This window comes from Aegilops tauschii, chromosome 1, assembly GCF_002575655.3.
Source record: "Aegilops tauschii subsp. strangulata cultivar AL8/78 chromosome 1, Aet v6.0, whole genome shotgun sequence".
NCBI lineage: Eukaryota > Viridiplantae > Streptophyta > Magnoliopsida > Poales > Poaceae > Aegilops > Aegilops tauschii.
The window spans coordinates 398038031-398056612 of NC_053035.3; the positions used below are offsets into that span (position 1 = coordinate 398038031).

Sequence of the window (18582 nt, forward strand, 5' to 3'; positions counted from 1 at the left end):
GCGTGCGTGAACAGGGGAGAAGGGTGGAGCCGCCGACGCGCGTGAACAGAGGAGAGGGGTGGGGCCGCGGGCGCACGTGAACACGGGAGAGGGGTGGGTCGCCGGCGTGCGTGAACAGAGGAGATGGGTGGGGCCGTGGGCGCGCATGAACAAGGGAGAGGGGTGGGGCCGTGGGCGCGCATGAACAAGGGAGAGGGGTGGGGCCGCGGTGCACGCTGGGGGTTAGCCGGCCGGGGCGCCCGCCCACGAGCCGCGCGCGAGAAGGAAAGCGGGTCGGGGTTGTGGGCAGGAGCTCGAAGGCGGCTGGCCGCGGTGCGGACATCCACTAGATCAAGATCGGGTACATGGTGACCTTCAAGTTGGTGACTCCCACGCCGTGAAGGTGATCGTCTTCAACAACGACGGCATTAAAGTGATGACCAAGTTGCAGGAGGCACGACGACGCATTCATCGTGAACGTTTATGAGAGCTCTATATTGCGCATGCTGGTTTGGTTACGACTGTGTCATAATGGTTCGGTTGAAAACTACTTAATTTAAGTGTCGTACTATGTTTGAAAACTGTTTGAATTGATTTAAAACTATGTTTATATGATATTTGTTTGTGTGTCATTGGTTTGTTCCGCATGCCTAGTGTATTGATAACCTCACCACCTTCACGAGGAAGTTACCAAACAACATGCCCTGCATGTAATCAAACACCATGACTTGTGTTTTCGCCTAAACAAGTGGGCAACCAAACAACCTACCTTTCGTTTCGTCCCACGCAGGCTAGAAGGTATGCAGTCAACCAAACAATATACAGATGTTAATATTTTTGCATGTTTACTTTCAATTGAGACATAGATGCAATGCAAGCAAAAGTAGATACGGCAAACAAACACACCCATGGTGCCTATCATGTTTTCCAAAAAACGCACCTCCGAAGGTGGGATTTTTTTTAACAGAAATCCTCCGCTACATTTTATTTTATTTTTCCCTGAAAAAAAAGAAGCGGAGGATTTCTGCCACGATACTATCCGCACTGTGCGCGGAGCATCTCTTCCCCGTAGGCACACACACGGCCGTCCCTGGACCCACCTGTCTTCCACGGACATCGACTCACCCATCTCCGAACCGCCCCCCCTCTGTCGCCACACCCCCGTCCCCACGCCCGCGGCGCAAAACCCCGCTAAATTTTTCGCTCCGCCCGCCCCCAAGTCTCGCCACCGCCGCCATCCTCCAAATCGTCGGAGAAGATAATCCCCAGGACCCCCTTAGGGATGTACGCCGACATCCAGAAGGGTCGGCCGGGCTGCCGCCCCGTCGACGCCGCCCCCATGGCGAAGCTCATGAAGGTCTGGGCGAGGTACTTCCCCGAGGAAACCGAGCTCCAGGTCCCGGCGGACGACCCCAGGGCCAGGCTCGTCGGCGACCTGGTTAAGGTCCTGGAGCTGGAGGAGAGGGCCAAGCTCCTCCCACGTGTAAGCATCTGTCTCCATTCCCCGTATAGCGCCTCATTTTTGGCCCATCTCTTATGGTGACGCGATTCTAGGGTTGCTTACTCGGTTCGGCCGCGACGAAATTATGGCGGTTGCTGCGCGACTGGTTGGTGCCTAGGGTTTATCGGATTGGCTGATTGATCGTTAGTTGAAATTTTCTGGGAGTGGCAGCTGACATTGTAACTGTATATAGTTAAAATGCTTGCAGTCTCGTGCCTAATGTCTGTTTGGTTCCAATTATTTAAGTTCCTGAGCTTGCCATTGCTAGACATTTAATTGGGTACCATTGTTAGTAAAATGTGTGTTGGTTCCTTGCTGTTAGGGCAGAATTTGGGTAATAATTTACTTATCTGATCGAATCGACCTCGAAATTTGGGGCAGAATTTGTTTCTACAATCTTCAAGATCAAGGTCTCAATGCGATGGTGGCTCCTGGTATATGAAGTAGTGACATATCTAATCAGAAAAGGGGAATACTCTTCTTTATTAGGAGGGAAAAGAATCAAGAGGAGCTTGTAATTTTGTGAATAACTTTGATACTTTTGTGCTCCACTTTGTCAGTATCATAAGATTACTTATACGTTTATACCCCAATGTGCTGCTGCGATAACTACCTAAAGCACGACGCAATGTTCCAATTGAAAAATGAAATCATGGCATCATGTAGTTGCACAATAAATTACTAATCGGGTGGAAATGATTTAAACACATCGCTTCATAGTGTGCTTTTGTCATTACATGGAAAAATATTTCCGGTTCCAGCAAATGAACGAATTCATGTTATTATAACTTATGACTACATTCACAGGTTGAAGATGATGGTGTTGTCTTCTTCCTTCCGATTGATTTCCAGCAGCTTAAGAACTTGTGCGGTGGTACCAACCTCTTAGATGCTCTCAGGGAAAATCCTAAAGAAGCCTTGCTTTGCATGGGAGTTGCAGTTCATCTGGTTGATGCTTCATTTCATGCTAAAATTATTAGTGTTGTCAGTTGTGCTTTGTTTTTTCACTCGCTGGACTTTGATTCTTGATGTTTTCTTCAGGTTAAGTGCTCGGGCAATGGCCTCCAGTTGAGCGACGTAGACAAGGTCAATATCAGGCTTTACAACCACACCGAGACAATAATTGCTTTGAAGAATTTGAAAGCGGCCTATATTAGTAAGAACTTCTGTCTTTATCCGTGTGTTCTGCATCTAAATGAAGTACTGACTTGTTGATTCACCTCATAGAGAAACTAGTGACAGTGCGTGGTACTGTTGTAAAAGTCAGTACTGTGAAACCTCTAGTTCTGGCGCTGGAGTTCAAATGCATGAAGTGTGCTACAGTCATCCGTCGTGTGTTCTCTGACGGGAAATTTTCACCTCCAGTATCCTGCATAATTCAGGGCTGCAAGGGCAGAACCTTCACCCCATTGAGATCTACTGCCAAGTTGATAGATTTTCAGAAAATAAGGCAAGTGATAAATAGATAATCTGTGTCATTCTCTGCTTATAACACTAAGCTCTGTTTTTATTATTTTCAATCCAGGATACAGGAGCTTTCTAGTGCTGAAAACCGTGAAGAAGGCCGAGTGCCACGAACTATAGAATGTGAGCTTATAGAAGATCTTGTAGATTGTTGCATCCCTGGAGAGGTTGTAACGGTAGCTGGAATCGTCAAAGTGCTGAACAACCATATGGATGTTGGAGGAGGTACAATTTTGAAGAAACTAGTATCTTATTTCTCGTTGTTCATTTCTGAACCTTCCTGGATACTATATTTTACATTGTTTCAAAGCCTGAATCCTCTTTGCAAAAAAAATAAAAAATGCTAATGTTCAGGTGTCCCAAATTTCCTGCAACACCTGTAGAGCACATATGTTTTCAGTCTTTTGTTAAGGTTGTTCAGTAGTTTGGGTTGGTTGTCTAGTTCTGGTGCATTATGGACTACTAGGTGTAACCGTATCAGGTAGTTCACAAGAACAATTATCAAGTTCCATGTTACTCTTAGGGAAAACCTATCTCCTGCTACGTTTGTTATCCCTAAAACCTCTCCTCATTTTATCTTTACCTTAACCAAAACATTCACTCTTTTTTAGACATTGTTGCTTTCTATGATTTCCTTTAATATAAGACTCAAGAATTGTTTGTAGAACAATGATGATAGCCAAAAGGTTACTATGTGTGGCGTCCATGTCCTTGCCACATGCAATAGTCGTGATGATTTCTCTGTCATGCACGGTATCCCATACAAAAGGCCATGCACGCCACACAAAGCAGGAAAGTGTCGGATCAACAGACCATGTCAGCAATGAGACGTGTCCAGGAGGGATATGTCGGGACAGACTCGGTGCTCCTGGAGGCAGCATCCACTGCCACTGTCTTGCCGCAGCCAAAAGTTGTGGGTGAGGGGAGGACAAGTTCAATCCCCATGCCTCCTCAGTGCCATCAAGGGTTAGACTGTTAGAGCAGATTATAGGTGGTAGGTGCAAGATATCGGCTGGATGGGAGATACAAAGAGTGAGAGATAGAGGTGAATTGCGTCTTCATTGATTTAATATATTACTCCCTCCGTTCCAAATTACTCGTCGCAGAAATGGATGTATCTAGAACTAAAATACATCTAGATACATCCATACATGCGACAAGTAATTCGGAACGGAGGGAGTACATTACAGTTCCTTTATGTAGTCTCTACTGGCGTATCTGTGTATGACCTTATACCTAATAATCCTAAGTTCCTAACTGACCACAACTCATATTTGAATCTAGTTGCACTGTCCTGGACTGGTCTCGAGATCAATGATACCAATGGCATTGATCCGGGTGGACTAATTGAATGCACTGGAGCCCGAGTCATAGACAGCCAGTAATAGGTTTGGGTAGTTGCGGGAGCTGCAGCGTTGGCACAACTGGCCTGTATTCTAGGCCCAGCTGAATTGGGTTCAGCTGCTGCCCGTCTGGTGGTTATACACCCCACAACTGATCCCATGATCATATCCTGATCTCTTGTGTAGTTCTTTCTGGTTCTACCATGCAAATACAATCAGTGAAGTTCATATTAGTCTGATGCCGGTGCATTCTTTTTCCAAAACATTCTTGTTTGTACTATGTAGATGCATATTTTCTTAAATTGTCCTGTGGATATATACATATATTTTTAATATCTTCAGGTAAGTCCAAAAGCAGAAATCAGGGTTTATACTACTTGTACTTGGAAGCAATCTCAGTAAGGAACTCCAAGGCCCATGTTGTTTCAGAAAATTCAGATGCAAGTTCTACTGATATTCTGGCTACTGGATCCTTCAGTTTCGAAACTTTTACTGATAAGGATCTTAAATTCATCACCGAATATAATAGCGAGCATGGTGCTGATGTATTTCGTCAAATACTTCACTCCTTTTGCCCCTCCATCTATGGGCATGAACTTGTAAAGGGTAATTTTCTATTCTAGTACACTGTTTTAAATCCTAATGTGGTATTTTCTTGCAGTAATTTAATTAGAAGGTATTTGCGCTGGCTATTTAATGTGATTAAATATTTACATTTTGTCTGCTCAGTGTTGTCCAAACATTTGGAAATAAATCAATCTGTTGTGCTCTCTTTAGTTTCTGTATATAAGAAATGATAACTATTATTTTAGCTTCATTACTTGTGGACATGTGCAGCGTTTTCAGTAACGATTATTTGATTATTCATTATTTCACGGTAAGTACTCTTGTGCCGTCTCCAAAAAAACCAATTCAGCTGTGAGGAATTGATCAAGGTATTAGTGCAGAGTTCAGTAAGGGGATATGTTCTCTTTCTTTTCAAGAGCCAGCGTTCTAAAGAATGAAGGAAAGAAAAGAGTGCAAACTGTATTTTTGAACGTAAAAATATTAAATTATCAAAAGTTCGACGAGTAGAATAAAGACATGCCTTATTTTCTAAGAGAGCAAACATCAAGAATGAATGTTTGTCCATCTCCAGTTCTTCTTATGATCAATACCTGCATCTTCATTAGTACATGACGACCTAGCTACCGCTTGCTGACTTAAATCTTGGTGGGAAGGCGGTGCCTAATGCTTAGGCAGCCGTCTAGTCCAATTTTAGAACACTGTCGATAGTGCAGAGTTCTCATTTCAGCGCAGTAGCATTTGCTTGGATGCCGCTTCTTCTGATTCGTTTTGTTTCTTTGTTGCATTATATTACTGGACATGACTAAATTAATGTTTCTAAATTTCAGCTGGTATCACTCTTGCGCTTTTTGGTGCTGTGCAGAAGCATTCAATGGATCAGAACAAAGTCCCAATTAGAGGAGACATCCATGTTATTATTGTTGGTAATCCTTATAATTTACCAATCATGATCCATGTAGTACATGCTTAGCACTTCCCAGGATGCAATCATACTCTTGCTTAATGTTGTCGCAGGCGATCCAGGACTAGGCAAGAGCCAATTACTAAAAGCTGCAGCATCTGTTTCCCCACGGGGAATATATGTATGCGGGAATACAACCACAAATGCTGGTCTAACAGTTGCTGTGGTTAAAGATTCAATGACAAATGATTATGCATTTGAGGCTGGTAAGCATGGAAGATTTATTTGTTCCTCACACATTCTGTGGAGAACCTTGTCAGAAAGTCAGCTAATTCGATCATTTGTTGTCATATAATTGGTTGTTCTACTGTTTTGTGGCCGATGTGGTTTGAAGTCTTAGAATTTGTGATTGGATCAAAATAATGTTAAGCTCTTGGCTTTACAGGGGCCATGGTTCTTGCTGACCGTGGGCTATGTTGCATTGATGAGTTTGACAAAATGTCAGCAGAGTATCAGGTATTATTTTTAGTTTTCACCTGATACAACCTTCTTGGTGAAATGTTCATTCAGTAAAAGATGTTCTATACTTTCCTTGTTTGAAATTGAATTTGTGTTCTCAGTCCTTACTGGAAGCCATGGAGCAGCAGTGTGTATCTGTGGCAAAGGCTGGCCTTGTGGCGAGTTTATCTGCCCGCACTTCTGTGCTGGCAGCTGCTAATCCTGTTGGTGGTCATTACGAGTGGGTTAATCTTTTCCATCCTTTGATAAAATTTTCTACCCCTGCTTATCGTATGATGTTTGTCATTCTGGATATGTTGTCTTCATTCATCTTTCCTTCTTCAATTGATACTCATTACCTGTACTGTTATCTCTGTGCGTATGCGCGCGATGTGCAATTACTACAGTGTGATTGTTTTTGTCAACGTAATGTTCTTTTTGCACTCACACAACCACACAAGTCACCGTGCCTGGAACAGGCAGACCTGTAAGCAAATACCATTTCCTTGTGTATTCTGGTGTTGTTCCTTATTTTTGCTTGTCAGTGAGATGTAGGTAACAGATCTTAAATTCCTGGGTTGTTTTCAACTTTTAGTAATACTATTTTTGCAGCCGAGGCAAAACAGTGAATGAGAATTTAAAGATGAATGCTGCCCTGCTCTCTCGGTTTGACCTGGTTTTCATTTTACTTGACCAGCCAGACTTGTTTCTAGATAAGAGAGTATCAGACCACATAATGGCAGTAAGTTTTTGTTATCCATTTTTTGTCCACATCTTAAGCATATAGTACCGATGAGCAATATCACCACATATAATAAATGTATCAGGGCTTTAATCTAATTAAAAAAACTAAGGAAAAAACAACATTTTCTACACGCAGCTCCATACCAATGACAGAAGTCCTTGCTCATCCAACAAGAGGCTAAGAACAGGTCATTCTTTGGTTATTCCATAGCATTTTTAGTTCCTTTTTACATGTGAAACCGTATACATCGTTATTGATTTGCAACTTTGCCCCATGCCCAGTGCCTCAATTTAATGGCAGTATGGGGATTGGAATTGATGAGAAAAAATTAGCTTCAAGGCTGAGACTACACCCTGAGAAAGATAGGGACTTTGTTCCGTTACCTGAACCACTTCTTCGCAAGTATATATCTTACGCGAGAAGCTATGTTACCCCCCGGTATTTTGTCAGCTCCTTTTCACTTATCAATACCATATATGTAATGCAATGAGTTCTCATTTTGTTATTTTTCTTCTCTCGGCTCAAGTGTGTCAGAACCAGCAGCGGTGGTACTGCGAAAATATTACTTGAATTTGAGAGCGCATAGTACTTGTTCTGATGGCACACCCATCACAGCGAGACAATTGGAAAGCCTTGTGAGGTTAGCAGAAGCTCGCGCTCGGGTGGATCTAAGAGAAGAAGTGACTGAACAAGATGCGAATGTAAATAAGTAGAATACTTACCCCCCGGTTCCCTCCTCCCCATTTTGTACATATGCGCACCTTGCACCCTTGCACTGCCAGCTTGGATTTCTTCATACTTCATACCTAAATTACCAGCAGAGAATTTTTCTGTTGGTTTAGGTTCTTGTCCATGATTGCTGGGAAAATCTGAGTTCTTTCTCATGCTAGTTTTCATCCTCAGCAAATTACTGAATCAAACTCAGAAGCATGATGAATTATGTTTTTTAATCTCCATATCATGTCGATGTTGCAGATTTATTTTTTCTGTCTGTTTGCTGCTTTATAAATCTGAAAATGTGAACGTACGGTGCTTATCGCATGCCTAAGGCTTATGCAAAGTGTTGTCTGGCAAATAGACAGCCGGATAGTTAGATGACATCAAGAGGCACACCTATTTAATGAAAAATGGGCATGCAATCTCATTCTGCGTTTTATTATGTTGCAGGATGTTGTTGAGATCATGAATGAATCCTTATATGACAAATATGTTGATGAGCATGGTTGTGTGGACTATGCTCGGAGTGGTGGGATGAGCCAACAAAAGGAGGCAAAAAGACTTATGAGTGCCTTAAACAAGCAATCTGAGTTGCAGCAAAAGGATCAGTTTTCAAGAGCCGTAAGCAATTATGCATCTAAAATATTTTTGATGAAAGGCTGGTCTGTTATTGCATATACGCAAACCAACTGACATGGAAAGAGTGCCAATTTTAGTTCAGTTACAATTCTGGTCCTGCTATGATCGACGAAATTTTGACATACTTGCTTTTTGTGCATTTTGATTCTTTTGTTACGCGGTTTCTCCAGTCAATAGGAGCATCTTCTTGAGGTTCCTCTGATGTTCTGTAATTTTCCCTTTGTAGGAGATACGGAGCTTAGCAGATAAAATCAGCTTGCAAGTCCCGGATTTAGATGATATTATGGAAAGATTGAACAGTGCCGGTTTTATTGTACATAAAGGACAAAACATATACCAGGTATTGTCTCATAAAACTGCTTGACATCAAGAAGTTTTGATGTATACATTAGATGGTTATCCTGGTGTCGTGCTGATTATTGATTATGAGTTTATGACTGTCAGGCTCGTGATGAGCCCTCCACTGAGAATCTAACTTATTATTGTCTGTGAAACAGATATTGACCTCATCATGTTCACGGACCCAGCCAACAAGGTCAAGATGGTGAGTTCTCTTACACCCTACATGAAAACATGGGAGTTTGGTGTTGGTATTATGCTAAATTTTATATCTGTGCCACACGTTAACGTCTGGTTGATTAACAGTTACTTTGGGTCAGTGTCCAACACTTGCCATTGTTGTGACAAGATAACTGTTCAAAGGTTTCCTCTTTGCTGCCGATTCATGATCGTTTTTTTTCTGGCAGATGTAGGGGGGATATGTTCTGCAACTAGTATGGACCGTTATGTACAGTATAGTCATGTGATGGCCTCTAATTAAAATGTGCGGATAGCTCTGTTAATGCTGTTTATCGTAGCAGCTGTAGCTGATAATGACAAAATTAGTATCCTTACTAGTTCCAGCATGTTAAAGAAACATCCTGTTTTCGTTAAAGAATCGTCTATGTCCTGGACATTGGTGATCATGAATGCTGATTCTTTATGTGAAAGAAACATAGTGTGTTTTTTTGCGGGGAAGAAACTTAATGCTTCTATGAGACTTGGAATGGAAATAACCCCTTAGGCCTGAGAAATAGCAAACCCGCTTTGCTTACGGTTATGTTTTTATTTGGACGAACGCAGCAATGCTGCTTCATTTTATATTAAGAGAAAGAGTTACAACAAGTAATTGGGCGGTGATGAAGGTGACCACCAAGGTAGACAAATGGAGGGCACAGATAACAAGTTTCATAGAATCATAGTACCATCAAGGAGGCCTCCATGTTAGCCTCCTTGGTGGTGTCACCACTCTTCTACATTTTGCTCTACGGGAATGTGGAACGCTGGTGTTTTATCCTACGTCTGTGCTCTACGCTTACCAGTCGAATTGTTTTGTGTGCTATCCATTTTTACAGAGAAAGCAGCCTTTAGATTGCTCAATCAATAGGTCTTTTTCAAGCATAGGCAAAAGGTAATTTTAGGGGTCATGGAGCCATATATATCTATAAATGATAATGATGTTGTGCCCGCCCTGTTAGATTCTCTCGGGTAGTGAACAAAGGTTGCTTTTCACAAACTCAGTCGCCTAGACTCAACGATCAGTCTTGCTATCATAGTTGAAGCCTACCCGGTTACACCCCATTTGCAGCGCCATGGCTGACCTCAACATCCTTTTTTTTTTTCTTGAGGTGATTGCCTCACATCTTGGGCATGAACCATGAGAGGTTCACCTGGGGTCGATCGATCTCGCTCACGCCGTTTGCTACCAGGTTTCTTCGCAACAGCTGTTTTGAAGTTGGCAGCCAGGACCATGAGCAACGTAAACACGCAATTGGATCGATGGGAGCTTGGAACTTCTCCCCATTAATGTGCCGCCAGCGTCTTCCACCGTTTTATGAAATGTACTACCCGCTGCTCCTAAATACAGTACAAGTCTTTTTAATGATTTTAATATGAACTACATATGGAGCAAAATAAGTGAATCTACACTCTAAAATATGTCTATATACATCTGTATGTAATCCTTATTGAAATTGAAATCTCTAAAAAGACATATTTTTTTAAGGACGGAGGGAGTACTACGGAGTGTGTAAGTAGTTCCAGTGATACTTTTCCTGCCCTATCTGCCGCCAATGCTTCACTTGTTCCGTGTTGGAATGGGGCATATCTTTCGTTGCCCATTAGTATAGACGCCAATGAGCAATCAAACTAGTTTCCTCATCGTATCCTCTTGGGTTGTGCAGAGTTTGCAGTGAAAAACATAATCAGCTGTTATTTGCATAACTCTTCCAGTGTGAATTACTACTACAATCAGCAAAACTGCATCCATGTCATTATGGATTTTGCACACAAAAAAACATGATACAGAAGCATTGCAGAGGGCAGATAAAACTTGCTATCCAAATCATGGAAACAAAACTCAATAGCGACAGACAGTCAACAGCATCTCGCTAGTACAACTTCAGGTTACGTATATAGGAATGAAAATGCTAAATGGTGGACGAGCTCCATGGAGCTCGTTTTTTTGAAAAAAAAAACCCCGGAAATTATAGCTCCCAAGTTTCAAAAAATCCTAAAAAGATCACACGCGTTCATACAGATGTAAATTTTAAAGATGATACTATAAATTAATGGCGAGAGCTTCACTAGTTAGAGAAAATCGTGATTCTGAAAATGGTGAACATGTTTTGTGTAGCTCTTCATCGTTAGAACGTGTAGATTTTTCTCAGAATATTTTTATTCAAAATGTGTTTTTTGCTTCTTTTTGCTCAGGACATTAATAATATCCAATCTAACCCAAATATCCAATCCAATTCACAGGTCGATTGGTATGGATTTTTTTTCAGTACTACAGTACTGCAAAACTATCTCATCATGCAAAAAAGATTTTTTAAACAAACATCAACAACATAACACAGACAATCATAGCACATGAGATAAAACCCACTAGCCAGCAGAGTAACACAGCAACAATATATATCCAGATCATGGAAACAATACTCTTAATAGCAACTGTTAAGAGAAAGCAACAGCAGAGAAGGAACAAATCTCGCTAGTACAACTTCAGGTTATATAGGACATTGTAAACATAGCAGGCAACTTTCCTCCTCAAACGACCAGAGCCTTACAGTCCATTCCATCCTTGCCTAACAAAAATGCAACCTAAGACCTGGGCTTCTCCTTCTTCTCCTTGAAGAGAGCGAGAAGCGACACACCAGATACCTTGACAACCTTGAACCTGACACCGGGAATATCTCCCACGGCATGACCCTTACGACCGAATCCAGCAATCAGCACCTCGTCCTGAAGCATCCATCAAGTCAAGAGGTTAGGTTGGTTGCATATAGCAGACATATCACATATATGCGAGCAATGGAGGTTAGGTTGGCTGCATATAGCAGACATATCGCATATATCTGAGAAATGGGTGAGGGGCACATACGTTCTCCTCGATGAAGTTCAGGCAACCATCATTGGGCACAAAGGCAGCGATCTTCTTCCCGTTCTTCACCAGCTGGACACGAGCACACTTACGGATGGCAGAGTTAGGCTGCTTGGCCTCAATACCACTGCAGGGGGAGCAATTGCACGGTAGTCAGGATACAAAACATGAGATAAAAACAAGGGTACATAAATCTGCTGTTCAGCATACATCTTCTCCAGGACAATGCCCTTGGCGTGAGACGATCCAGCAAAGGGTTTCTTCCACTCATTGCCCAAGTGGCTCTTCTTGTATGCCTTGTCAGCCCACCTCTGGTTCCTGCGGTGGGTCTTGAGCTTGCGCCCGGCTCCCATACCACGTGTCTTACTGTGATAAGAATTCATCCATGCAACATTAATTAAACAGATCTCAAAAGTTAAAGCAGGTGTATTACTACCAACTTGACAAGCAACAGGAAAATCTTGACCAAAAATCCAATAACAGAACTATGCAAGATGCATAAATAGGATATGTTCATGATGTAGTTGGAAGCACAGAGCATATGTTGCAACTTGCAACCAACTACACATGTGAACACATCCCAAAGCAAGTCCTGAAACAAAGAACATGTCACTGAACTGAAGTGTTGCATACTGCATACACATCCATTTTCGTTTCTCCTTGCGTTCTAAACTGGCAAGTAGTTAACATATTAATATATATTGCAATCATGATAGCAAGGAGCTGGACATATTCTAAACATGAGCAAACTGAAACTAGACTAGAGGCTATAAAGAAACTAGTATTGTATGCTATCATGCACAACTTCCAGGGCCCAATCATCGGAGCAAAGGAATATAGATAACATGGTGGCAACGAATTTATGTTGCTTATGAATATGTTTAGCACTGAAGTTGTATCTGATCAGCACTGGACCGTCAATAAGCTCAGTTTCGTCGCATTGGAACGACGATCACATCCTCTGACCCCAGCACAAATCAGCCTAAATGATATGGTTCTAATTGGCACTTGCTGGTCCAAGAACATAGCACAAGAGCATCTACTGCATATCAACTGAACATGTCAATATGTTGCAACAAACTACAGATGTGTACACATCCCAAAGCAAATTGTGAAATAAAGAAAATGTCACTGAACTGATGTGATGCATACTGCATACATACACAGATATTCCAAGCATTTCACCTCGAATTCTAAACTAGAAACTAATTGACACATTAATCATAGCGAGCAAGGAGGTGGATATATGCTAAACATGGCCATACTAGAAAGCATCAGGAAAACCGAGGTAGATATCATCTTGCTACCCACACTAATAACAGGCAAACTGCACCAGCCTAGAGGCTAAAAAGGAAGACGTATTGTATGCTACCATGCATAGCTTCCACGGCCCAATCATCTGGACAAAGGAATACAGATAACACGGTGGCAACGAATTCATGTCGCTTATGAATATGTTTAGCACTGACGTTGTATCTGATCAGCACTGGACCGTCAATAAGCTCAGTTTCGTCGCATCGGAACGACGATCCCGTCCTCTAACCCTAACACAAATCGACCTAAATCACATGGGGCTACTCCGCAATTGCTACTACAAGACGAAATCACGAGCATCTGCATATCGGAGCAAGAACCGGGGAGAGCTACAGAGAAACATCTCTGCCCAGAACCAATGGACCAGCGCCGAGAAAGAGCAAGGTCCCGCATTAGGATGAAGGAGGAGAAGAGATCTTAGCACGCACCCCATGATGGCGGAGGGAGAGGCCGGGAGATCTCCGGGCGGGCGACGGAGGGAGAGGTCTGGAGATCTCCGGTGGCAGCGGCTTCTTCGCGGGCGACGGCGGCGGCGGCTGCTAGAGGAGTGAGGAGGGGAGACGATGGGGAATATATAGCGGGGGGTGGGCGTTTAGGGTTTGCGTGCGCCGAGATGCGTGCTGGCGTGATGGATCCAATCTGGGTTTTTTTCTGCTTCCACCCCCGGACAATACATCTTTTCCACATATGACCCCAAAATGTGCATTTCTCAAAGGGCCGCGTGCACCAATCAACAAGAGCTTTACACGTCCATGTTTCGTGCATTCACTCTGCTCCATTTGTTTTGTTGGGTGATGCAAATCGCCGGAGACAGGCTTCGGGGCTTTGAACTGTAGCTAGGAGTGCAATTCAAGTTGAGTCGAGCTAGTTCGCCTCAACTCGTTTGAGATAATTAAGATAATGAGTTAGCTCAGTTTGATTCGGGGCTTGGCGAGGCAGGGTGGGAGCCCTCCTCCTAGGCTTCAGTGGTGGCACACTCAGGCAGTGGTCGGTGCGCCAGGGCTCCTACGGTGGCACTGTTATTGCGGTTGGTCGCCGGATCTAGGCGGCTGGATCTGGGATTTTAAAGGCGGTCGAGACGGTGCACAGGTTGTCGGGTGGATTTCTTGGGACGGATCCGAGTGAAAACCTGGTCTTCGGTCGATGGTCGGAGCCGGTGATGACGATGACCTTATCATCGTTTCCTTCATGAAGGCATCATCGAGATGAAGCTCCCAAATCCACTCAATACCTCCGGGGGAAACCCTAGATCAGCTGATCGGATGTTGGCGGCAATCATGTGTCGTTACCCCCTTGGGGGCGGCATTCTTGGAGGTGCGCTCGGCTTCGCGGGACCAGCGGACGGCATCTTTGGTGGAGCGGTGCTTCATCCTACACATTGATGGCGACGGATATCGACAGCGTGGTGCAGTGCAGACTCGCGCAGGAGGACGACGCTGTCTGGCGTCGATGGTAGAGAGACCTGGCACAGTAGATGCAACAGTACAACTCTGAAGATGGATTGGTGGCAGGTGGCTGCGGCGGCCTCATACCCAGCAGACGTCCTGGTTGAGGAGTGCGCCGGACTGGTAGGTGCCCCACACCCGGCAGGCGTCTTGGTTGGGACCTCAGGTCTTAGATGTTTAGGTTTAGCTGCGATGTCTGTTTGGTATTAGACCTAGGCTATCAGCGTCCCTTCATCAATTGGATAGGTGTAGCGACAGTTGTTTCTTAGACGGTGGCTTTAGTCTTACTATTATATGATTTTGTAAAGTCTTGTAAGAATAATTAATAAAGTGGCCGTATGCATCGTCCAGATGCGGAGGCCGGGGTCCTCTCCTTTTCTAAAAAAAGCTCAATTTTGATTCGTTAACATAAAGAGCTGAGATTCAAACTTGATTCAACTCGTGTAGCTCGCGAGCAAGCTCATTTAACTCGTTAAGCCTGTTATGAACGTGAATAACAAAATATGTGTATTATGTAAATGGCAACAATCAACAACAATATTGGTGCTTATCTGGCGCCCTTTTGATTAATGGGCTAAACGAGTAACTTGTTAGCTCGGCTCGTTAAACTTGTTTTGTTAACGAGCTCAAATTAAACCTTGACTCGTTAGTCGTTGAATTCGAGTTGATTCAAGCCGAGTGAGGAGCTACTCACAGTTACTCTTTAGCTCGCGAGTTTCGAGTTAAAACTCTAGCACTAACTATTGGCATGAAATAACAAATAATTTAGGTGGGAGGTTTTCTGCAAAAGAGTGCATATGGATCCTTCTTTTCCATCTCGTCTTGTGAATATGACTTCAAATCGTATATTACGCAGCTTCGTCTTAAAAGTATCTTCCATTTTTTTACTTGTATGCTTCAAACAAACAAGATTATAATTGTGGTTTCTATGTATTTTTTTGGAAATGGAGGCGTACCCCCGGCCTCTGCATCATAATGATGCATGCAACCATTTTATTAAAAATTCACGAAGTAGCACAAAGTCATAAAAGTATTACAGCTCGCAAGCGGAACGAAACAAAAGAATAAAACAAAAGTACATGCTGACAATCACAACCGGTACGGCAATATGAAGGATAAGCTCCCTAGACTCCTATCCTGTTATGCGACCGCCATCCGAACCAGTTGAATATAGCCCGTGCTACCATCTCCCACTGGTTGCACCCAGTAACCAAAGGCTCTCTGGAGTCCATAGTAGTGAGTAAGGACTACGTACGGATCCATGCGATAGCTCTGAAGATGACCTGCAAGAAAGTTAAAGTGTGTTATCTGTTAAAAATCATATCATTCCCACAGTTTCATATAGCCCACAGAAGCGCACATATTCCAATGCGAATATGAGCCGCGTTATTATGCTCAACCCCAGCTAACCACGTTTGTCAACTGGATGATTAATGTTAAAGGCTATATGAATCGTTCTGCAAAGCAATTTGGCGAGTGGGCATTCAAGGAATAGATGTTGTATTGTTTCATCATGATCACAAAAACAACAGCGTGAATTGCCTACCCATCGCCTCTTGATTAAGTTGTCCTTGGTGAGTATTACTTGCTTGTGGACGAACCACATAAAAAATTTAATACACAAGGGAACCTCAACCTTCCAAATATGCAACGATCTTGAGATTGTGCTAGAATTAATCAAATCTAGAGAGAAAGATTTCACCGTACATACCCCATTTTTAGCTAATTTTCATTGCGTCGAATCCGGTTGGTCGGAGAGTTGAACATCTATCAATCTCCGAACCAAGTGCACCCAGACAGTCCATCGCTCACCAACTAACGCACGTCTAAACTGAATATTCAAGGGAATCATTTGGAAAACTGTGCCTACGTAATCCTCCTTACGTTGCACAATGTTATAAAGGGTGAGATATTGTACGGCCAGGAGTGTCTCTCCTAACCACGTATCCTCCCAAAATCTTATTGACATCCCATTGCCAACCAAGAATTTGACCCTACGAAAGAATGATACGTCCATTTTGCATCATGTTTCTTACTGTTATTTATAATGTTTTTATCCATAATAATGCTTTTTGGAGTAATTCTAATGCCTTTTCTCTCATAATTTGCAAGGTACACTCAAAGAGGGAGAATTCCGGCAGCTGGAAAATCTGGACCTGGAAAAGCTATGTCAGGCTATCTATTCAGCACAACTCCAAACAAGCTGAAATTTCACGGAGATTTTTTATGAAATATTTAAGGAATATCGGAGCAAATAAGTACCAGAGGGGGCCCACCAGGTGGGCACAACCCACCTAGGCGCGACAGGGAGCCCAGGCACGCCCTGGTGGGTTGTGCTCACCCAGGCCCACCTCCGGTGCCCATCTTCTGGTATACAGGTCATTTTGACCTAGAAAAAAATAAGGACAAGACTTTCGGGACGGAGCGCCGCCGTCTCGAGGCGGAACTTGGGCAGGAGCACTTTTGCCCTCCGGCGGAGCGATTCCACCGGGGGAACTTCCCTCCCGGAGGGGGAAATCATCGTCATCGTCATCACCAACAACTCTCACATCTTGGGGAGGGAAATCTCCATCAACATCTTCAACAGCACAATCTCATCTCAAACCCTAGTTTATCTTTTGTGTTCAATCTTGTTACCGGAACTATAAATTGGTGTTTGTGGGTGACTAGTAGTGTTGATTACATCTTGTAGTTGATTACTATATGGTTTATTTGGTGGAAGATTATATGTTCAGATCCATTATGCTATTTAATACTCCTCTGATCATGAGCATGATTATTATTGGTGAGTAGTTACTTTCGTTCTTGAGGTCACGGGAGAAATCATGTTGCAAGTAATCATGTGAGTTTGATATGTGTTCGATATTTTGATAGTATGTATGTTGTGATTTCCTTAGTGGTGTCATGTGAACGTCGACTACATGACACTTCACCATATTTGGGCCTAAGGGAATGCATTGTGGAGTAGCAATTAGATGATGGGTTGCGAGAGTGACAGAAGCTTAAACCCCAGTTTATGCGCTATTCCGCAAGGGACCGATTGGATCCAAAAGTTTAATGCTATGGTTAGGATTTATTCTTAATACTTTTCTCGTAGTTGCGCATACTTGCGGGAGGGTTAATCATAAGTAGGAGGTTTGTTCAAGTAAGAACAACACCTAAGCACCGGTCCACCCACATATCAAATTATCAAAGTAGCGAACACAAATTAAACCAACATGATGAAAGTGACTAGATGAAATTCCCGTGTACCCTCAAGAACGCTTTTTTTATCATAAGAGACCGTTTTGGCCAGTCCTTTGCCTCAAAAGGATTGGGCTACCTTGCTGCACTTTTGTTAGTACTATTGTTACTTGCTCGTTACAAATTATTTTGCTATCAAACTACTCCGCTACTTACAATTTCAGCACTTGCAGACATTATCTTACTGAAAACTACTTGTCATTTCCTTCTGCTCCTCGTAGGGTTCGACACTCTTACTTATCGAAAAGGGCTACAATTGATCCCCTGTACTTTTGGATCATCAAATAACAAGTCCTTCGTTCTCATAAGTCCCTTCCAAAATGGCGAGTCAGTTGGTCTCATGGTAACCAGGGCGAGCTTTTTCGACTGTAAATACTTATTGCGCAAAATCTGTGCCCACATGCCTTCGGCTCTGTCTCTAACCTGTAGAGCCATTTGCTCATAACGCATTTATTCTTGATTTCTAAGTTCTCAATACCGAGACCCCCCTGGTCTTTTGGTCGGCAAAGGATATCCCATTGCGCGAGACGGTATTTCCTCTTGGCCTCATCTGACTGCCAGAAGAACTGAGATATGAAGAAATCAAGTCGCTTTCGTACCCCTTTCGGAATCTCGAAGAACGATAGTAGGAACATTGGCATACTAGTCAGTACCGAGTTAATCAGCACTAGCCGACCTCCATATGACATAAGCTTGCCCTTCTAGTAGCTAAGCTTTTTTTCAATTCGATCTTCGATACACTTCCATTCTTTATTGGATAACTTACGGTGATGAATCGGTATGCCCAAATAACTAAATGGTAAAG

At 43.0% G+C, this 18582-nt stretch overlaps 2 protein-coding genes across 4 annotated transcripts; one reads left to right on the forward strand and one right to left on the reverse strand.

Annotated features, from left to right (window-relative positions):
* Positions 1-1047: 1047 nt before the first annotated feature.
* LOC109762353 (probable DNA helicase MCM8) lies at positions 1048-16939 on the forward strand. 3 transcript variants are annotated; one of them, XM_073499145.1, is made up of 18 exons: positions 1048-1462; positions 2288-2428; positions 2522-2636; positions 2708-2930; positions 3006-3169; positions 4630-4893; positions 5682-5777; positions 5869-6021; positions 6201-6271; positions 6376-6494; positions 6866-6995; positions 7134-7185; positions 7280-7436; positions 7525-7699; positions 8166-8336; positions 8581-8694; positions 8852-8898; positions 16647-16939. In XM_073499145.1, exons 1-18 carry the CDS (start codon positions 1262-1264, stop codon positions 16762-16764), a joined length of 2511 nt encoding a protein of 836 aa, XP_073355246.1. In that variant the 5' UTR covers positions 1048-1261; the 3' UTR covers positions 16765-16939. The 3 variants fall into 3 exon arrangements, with proteins under 3 accessions (XP_073355246.1, XP_040243888.1, XP_020176783.1); XM_040387954.3 differs by lacking the exon at positions 16647-16939 and adding an exon at positions 10103-10397; XM_020321194.4 differs by lacking the exon at positions 16647-16939 and adding an exon at positions 9101-9375.
* LOC109762349 (small ribosomal subunit protein uS12) lies at positions 11293-13707 on the reverse strand. Its single transcript, XM_020321191.4, has 4 exons — positions 13518-13707; positions 11986-12141; positions 11776-11902; positions 11293-11636 (listed from the first exon to the last, which is right to left on the reverse strand). Exons 1-4 carry the CDS (start codon positions 13520-13522, stop codon positions 11496-11498), a joined length of 429 nt encoding a protein of 142 aa, XP_020176780.1. The 5' UTR covers positions 13523-13707; the 3' UTR covers positions 11293-11495.
* Positions 16940-18582: the final 1643 nt, after the last annotated feature.